We start from the raw sequence: 7,791 nt of genomic DNA on the forward strand, positions 1-7,791 counted from the left end.
AAAAAAAACAAATTAAAAACTGTATATAAAATACTTAAAAAAACTAACTCCTGAAAATAAAATAATTTATAAGAATTACACTAAACAATTTGAAAGCCAAAGAAAAAAAGCAAAAAAAACATATTATTGCGATTTACTATAATGACATGTACGCTTTATTAATCTATATAAATCTTATAAAGCGTATGTGTCAAATTATAAGTTAAATTACTGGTAAAAAAAAATTAAAAATGTTTCTATACCTAGCACTATAAAAATAGATGGCTTATTTTATATGAACCTAAACAAATAGCAAGCAAGCTAAATAGGTTTTTTGTATATGTTGGACCTAATTTAGCTAAAAATATTCCTAATATGATAAGTCCAATAAATAATTACGCTTTTCCATTAATTTCTAAATTAGGTAAAAATGAAGCAACTTTTTTTTTTAAATTTGAAAATGTATTTAAGATGCTAAAATTTAACAAAGCAACTTTATTACTCTTTTATCCACTGTCATGTTAATTATGTTAACACTGCTTGGGGTATTGCTTACGAAAGTAACTTAAAACTTGTCCAATATTGATAAAACAAAGTGGACACTTTTTTACCCAATATCCGGTAAATATCTTTGCCAAATACGATGCCCGACCTCTTTATTGATAATACAATACTAAAAAAAGAAAAAGTTACAAAACTTCTTGGAGTTCTTGTAGCCGAAAACTTATCCTGGAAACAACAAATCGATAATATCTCCATGTCGCTAAAAGTATTGAAATTATATATAAAGTTCGACTTATGTTAAATAAACAACAATTAAAACAACTAAATTATTTGTTTATCCATTGCTATGTAAATTATGCAAGTATTGCATGGGGAAGCGCGCACAAAACTTAACTTAAATCTATTTATCAGCATCAGAAACACGCAGCTCTCCTATTTTTTTAAAACGTATTTCAAATTCAAAACTAATTCTGAGAAAAATGAAAGCGTTAAATGTATACGGACTAAATGTTTATAATATTTTAATTTTCATGCTTAAATGTAAAAATCATTTATCTCCTTATGTATTTATAAACCTTTACACTGTAAAACCCATAAAAAAATATAATCTTCGTAATGGAAAAAATCTACAAGAACCTTTCTGCCAACTAAATTTGAACAACTATTTTTTTCTTATCGCGGTCTTTATTTATGGAACAAAATAGTTTTTCCTAATTTTGACTTGTCTTTGAAATGGACTTGAACTTCTTCCAAACGAAAATTTAAAAAAGTTATCTTTTCAGCAGAAAACATTTTTTCTTGTTTCTAGTACTTTTGTTTCATATATTTTATATATGAAACATAAGAACTTTAGTATATTTATATTTTAAATGCACAGTTGTATATAGTTTATGTTGATTTATTTCTATATTGGTTAATTTGATTTTATTATTATTATATTTGATATTGAAAAGGGCTTCATGATAAGATCGTATGATCTACTGATCGTAATTTTATATACAAATATAAAGTTGTAGTTTTTTATTGAAGCCAAATAAATATGATAAAAAAAGAGAAAAAAAAACTTTATCGCACATTGCACGTCTTATAAATTTCAAAGATCGTATTACTCACTCAAAGCCTCTCTTAATTAATATGAATATTCTTAATATATATAAAGTAAATGTTTTTAAAGTTCTTCCTTTAATGCTCAAGTGTAAAACCTACTCTTCTCCAGCCTCGTGATTTATTATAATTCTATTAAACAACCAATTATCCAAGCAAACTTTGGTAAAACCTGTATTTCATTTCGTGGAGCTTTTTATAGAACAATATTGTGTCAAAAAATTTTGATTTTTCTCATGAGTGGGGTTATTTTTGTTTAAGAGAAAACTTAAAGAAGTAATTTTATCGATAGATAATATATTTACATACTTTTAAATTATACTTAGCTCTTAAATATCTAAATATTGGTTTATTTTATTCAACATTAATTTAAAATTTACTATTTAAATACGTTTATTTGAATATAATTAAAAGTTACATTGACTACGACTTTTTGTATATTTATGTATATAAGTCTATTGTAGGGGAACATGGGGCAAGATGACGAACGTTTTGAAAAGCACTTATATCTTAGTCAATAAGTGTTCTAATAAGTAAAACTTTATCAAGAAGTGATTAAAAATTATCATGTGCTACTGATGTATCAAAAAAATCTTATAAAAATTGAAAATAGTCTGGAAAAAACTCATTAACCGATGTAACCTCAAATCGTCATCTTGCCCCGTATGCGGGGCAAGATGACGATTTTAGGATAAGTTAATTTCATGATACCATTACTGTCTTAAATATCACGGTATCATAAATTCTAGTTTATAAAATAAGTAATACAAATAGTGGTGTAATTTTTAATAAAAATTAAGTTTATATATTTATATAGGGCTATGCCAAAAAACCTGCTAATCAGTTCATAGTAAATTCCAAAACAACAAAATAAAACAAATGTCAAACAAAATATCTTAATACGCAATAAAACAATGTAATAATTGCTAAGCTACACAAGCATACAGTACAAGTAAATTTGCGTTCAACATATTGCCCACAAGTTAAATGACACCAGTGTTCACAGGATTTACACATATCCCAGTCATCATCAAGCAATGGATCATTAGGATCACCATAGATAATTTCACAATACCAACATGAAATTTCTTCAGTTTTGTCAACTATTTTTGAAACTTGATTTTTGGATTTTTTTTTGCTCTTTTTTTGGCTTTCTCATTTTTCTTTCTATCGTAAGTTACAGCTGTTTTTTTATGATGGCCCTTCTTTTCTCTAACAGCTTTCTTTATTTTTTGCTTCATCAATTTTTCTTTTTTCTCGAGTGCAGCTAATTGAACTGCAGCTTTAAAAGGGGAACTTGTTGCCACTTCTGCTCGCTTAAATTTTCGTTTACGGCCAGCACTATTTGTAACCCTACAAGCAATAGGATAAGGTCGAATGTTCTCAGGTGATACAGTTTTTGGCACATCGTTTAACTCTGTTTGGGTTCTATCAACATTTGCATCTGCATTCGACTGAATGCATTTTGGTTCAGTGTTAACAGTTGGCAATGATAAAGAGTTGTTGTTGTTAAATGATATGGTCAATGCTGATGTAACTGCATTAAGTTTCACCTTTGATGTTGACTGTTGCTGGCGATCTTCAACTACTGGAACAAAATATTACAGAAAAAATTATATAACATATGTCATAAAAATCATCATTAAATTATTTAGGTTAATTTTACGTTATTTCATATTCTATTATTTAGCATAATTGTCCAATATTATAGATAAGCTGAAGTTATTGGCTTATTTAAATTATAAATTGTCAGGTAAAGATTTGTAGATAAAAAAAACAAAGACAAACATTTTTTAACTTTTAGTTTTAAGAAACAAATAAAAAACCGAACTGTCTAAATAATATATAATTTACATACTTTTTCCTGATTGATTATTTAATATAATCTGATTTTTTGGTATTGGGCTATCACTGGTCAGTGATGGTGCAAAGTCAGTTGAAGAAAAGATCTGCAGATTAAAGGGCCAGATTCCAGTTTCTTCAAATCCTTTTCTTGCAATGCCAGTTGTTGCTGATCGGTCATATGCATGTCTTACAAGTGCAGGAATCTGTGCTTTAGTGATTGGTCTACCTGGGTGATTTACCATCCAGTAATCACAAGCTTGACTGTAGTAAGTTTTGAATGGTGAAAAGAAGGTAACATCTAGAGGTTGCATCATATGGGTGGCATGTGGTGGCAATGTTAGCATTACAATTGAATGTTTTCTGCAGTATTCAATGGCGGAAAAACTTATGCGTGAGTTATGGTTATCCACAATTAACAGAACAGGATCATCAATAGTTGGTTTTGTGAGATAAGCGAAGTGCTTTAAATTATCTACACAAATTTCCTGCGTCATCCAACCAGAATTATGAGCAAAGCCAACTGAATCAAGTGGAGAATTGTCCAGAAAATCATGCCGCATTCTTTTTTCGTGGAAAAATAAAAGCTGGAGGTATGTAAGTTTCAACAGCATTCATGCTACAAACTATGGTTACGGTTTTTCCTCTTTTAGCAGAAACAACTTTGCCCACTCTTTTAATGCCTTTGACTGAAAAAACTTTTGGGATTTTTGTTGGTACAGTGGGTAACCCACTTTCATCAGCATTGAAGATTCTTGAAGATAAAAATTTATGCGTTCTCAAGAGATCTCGAAGTAAATCAAAAAGTATTGCAACCTGTGGGGAGTTAAAACCTTGAATTCTACCCAAAGACAACATTTCAGGAGTTGGTGATGAAATATTGTTGTGGCGTTTCAAAAATCCACTTAACCAGTCAAGACCAGCAATTTTTAATTCCCTGTTAAAATTATGTTGAACATTATTATGTTCTGCAAATTCAAATGCAAATTTTCTGAGCTGTACTTTGGTCATACCAAAAAATCTTTTGCTCAACTCAATTCAATATTCTGCAAGTAATTTTTCCATTTCCATTAAAAATATAGGACGAAATGTTCCATTGCTGATTGGAAATTGATCCGAAGATTTTTTAAGGTAACGACTTTGTGTTGCTTCTGGAACTTCAAAATTTACAGCAGCTTGGTTCTTGCTGCAAGCATTGGAATTGCAAGCTTCAATAGCTTGAGTCATGTTCTGCATTGTCCAATTTCCATTGGCACCTCTACTTGTAGTTCTGGTATAGTTGCGAACCATTTTAATAACTACAAATAACACAATAGTATACAATGGGACTGTCAATATAAACAAATAGCATGCAAATACATGTACCATATTAGAAATATACTTTACACACACACACCCACACACACGCACACACACACACACATATGTATATATATATATATATATATATATATATATATATATATATATATATATATATATATATATATATATATATATATATATATATATATATATATATATATATATACATGTATATCTATATACATGTATGTGTATATATATATATATATATATATATATATATATATATATATATATATATATATATATATATATATATATATATACACATACATGTATATAGATATACATGTATATATATATATATATATATATATATATATATATATATATATATATATATATATATATATATATATATATATATATATATATATATATATATATATATATATGTATTATATGTATATGTATGTATAAAACAGATTAAATATAACCATAAAGTATAGTTATTAACCCTAATCATATTAGCTATGCTTATTTTACAAACAGATATACGCATAACTAAAATTGAGATATGCATAAATAATAATATTCACAACATAACTAAACTTAATTAACTTTAAAGTAACTTTAATTATTATTCTAAGTTATTTTATTATAATTGTGTTTATTGTTATAAGTTAAACACAACTAGGCAACAAGATTTAAGTTAAACAAAACTAGAGGCAGTGTTCATACAGTTTATAGTAAAACATGTACTTCGGCAAAACGACGAACGAGTCATCTTACCCCGTTCATCTTGCCCCTAGACTACACAATTTTCAAATGTGCTTCAGAACTATACATAAATAAGTTATCATAGCTTTATACTACTCATTCGGCTTCCAAATTAAACAAGCTAAACAAAAATTCTCGCTTACCTTTAGACGGTGATGTAATGATGAAAAAAATCAAATGCAAGTGAATTTTTTTTTTTTTTCCTAATATCGGAAAAACCTTATTTAATACTTATTTTCTATCCAGAAAATAATATTTATAAAGAAAACATAAATAAATCTAGTAGATATAATCTACATCGCTCTCAGCTACAATCAGCTTTCATATTTAGTTGAATTTTGAAGATAATGGTAGGTTGTCATCTTGCCCCATTCGTCATCTTACCCCATCCTCCCCTATATGTGTATATGTATGTATGTATGCAGAGCCGTAACCGCCGGGGGGGGCAGGGGGCCAGGGGGTCAGGGGGCAGAGGTCTTCCCAATAATTTTTAAAAAAATATTTTTTTTATAAGAAACCTACACACTAAAAAAAAAAGGTAGAAATTTCTACCTTAGGGTAGGATATGTGATATACCCTAAGTAAGGTATAATTTTCTACCTTTTAAGGTAGAAAATTATATTAAAAACAATTATTTATCATACAATTTTCTAACTTAAAGGTATAATTTTCTACCTTATAAGGTAGAAAATTATACCTTACTAAGGGTATATCACATATCCTTAACTAAAAATTTCTACCTTTAATTTTTAGTGTGTATTATAAAATTTATAGAATGACTTTATTTCTATAGCATTTATTTTCTTGAGATAAACTTAAAATCTGCGAAAACCTTAAATTTTCTCGATACTGCATTTTTTTGCAAAAAATGAAGTGTTTATTGTAATACACGTGAAGTTTTTACACATCACAATTCGATTGTCAAATCGAATAATGTTATTATCAACACTTTTTTCGAATTATTATCAGCATTCTATTATTAAAATTAATTTAAAAAGGTTTGTTTTAGTTATTATTTTAAAATTTTTTCTCGATCATAACTCCCCCACCCTTTTTTTTTTATTGAATAAACCCCAGGCCCCCTCAACATCAAAATTGTGGCTACGGCTCTGTGTATGTATGTAGGTAGGTAGGTAGGTAGGCAGGTAGGTAGGTATGTATGTATGTACATTATCGGACAAAACGAGTGCAACCAAATATTGCTAATTTAATATAAAATGCAGCACTTTTATATAAATTCTTTATATAAAAGTGCTACATTTTTTCAATTTAGAGAAATAACTATGTAACTGTTAGAGACAAAGTTCTTCAAGTTTTATTCATCACAAAGTTTATTATTTGTACACGAAAATTAATAAATTAATCAAAAGTATTAAAAAAAGTTGATTTCCTTCTGGACAAAACAAGTGAAACTCGACAAAATGTTGATCAAGCTGTATTTCGCTATCAATATTTCGTGGCGAATCCTTTGTTGTCGATCACAGCCTTGCATCCTCGAGGCATAGATTCGATCAGGTGATTAATGAAACTTTGTGGAATCGCTGCCCAGGCCTTTTGTATTTGTTCAAACAGTTGATCCTTATTACGAACACCTTCACAATTAAATCTGCGGTTGACGATCTCCCACAGGTTCTCGATAGGGTTTGAGATCCGGAGATTGAGGCGGACAATCCATCACCGATAGGTGGTTGTCTTGAAACCACTGCTTGACTACTTTTGCAGTGTGTTTCGGATCGTTGTCTTGCTAAAATACCCATTTTATTGGCATATTCCATTCAGCATGAGGTAACATAACATCTTTCAGGATATTTTTATACATGAAATGGTCCATTATTCCATCGTTTCGATGTATTGGACCTAGACCGTTTGCAGAAAAACACCCCCAGACCATTACATTGCCTCTCCCATGCTTCACGGTCTTATGGCAGTAACGTAAATCGAGGCGTTTCCGGCCGGTCGACGTACACAGCAAATATCATCGCTCCCAATGATGTTAAACTTCGATTCATCACTGAACAGGACAGTTCGCCATTTCTGCACATTCCAGTCAATATGAGATGTAGCAAACTGGAGTCTTTTCTTCTGGTTTTTTAGTGAAATCAGCGGTTTCTTTGCAGGGCGTCGAGAAAACAATCCGGCTTCAACAGCACGTCGTCTGATTGTTCGGTCCGATACAGGCAGCTCTAATTGCTTTTGTATCTCGACTGATGATATCCAGGGATCCTTCTTGACGAATCTGACGATCATCGAATCCTCTCTAGAAGTGGTGGAACGCGG

General features: G+C 29.7%; 1 protein-coding gene across 1 annotated transcript; it reads right to left on the minus strand.

The window, feature by feature from the left end:
• Nucleotides 1-2,469: 2,469 nt before the first annotated feature.
• Nucleotides 2,470-4,729, minus strand: LOC136087720 (uncharacterized). Its single transcript, XM_065811145.1, has 2 exons — nt 3,446-4,729; nt 2,470-3,175 (listed from the first exon to the last, which is right to left on the minus strand). Exons 1-2 carry the CDS (start codon nt 4,041-4,043, stop codon nt 2,691-2,693), a joined length of 1,083 nt encoding a protein of 360 aa, XP_065667217.1. The 5' UTR covers nt 4,044-4,729; the 3' UTR covers nt 2,470-2,690.
• Between the last annotated feature and the right edge of the window lie 3,062 nt (nt 4,730-7,791).

Source organism: Hydra vulgaris, chromosome 12, assembly GCF_038396675.1.
Source record: "Hydra vulgaris chromosome 12, alternate assembly HydraT2T_AEP".
Lineage (NCBI taxonomy): Eukaryota > Metazoa > Cnidaria > Hydrozoa > Anthoathecata > Hydridae > Hydra > Hydra vulgaris.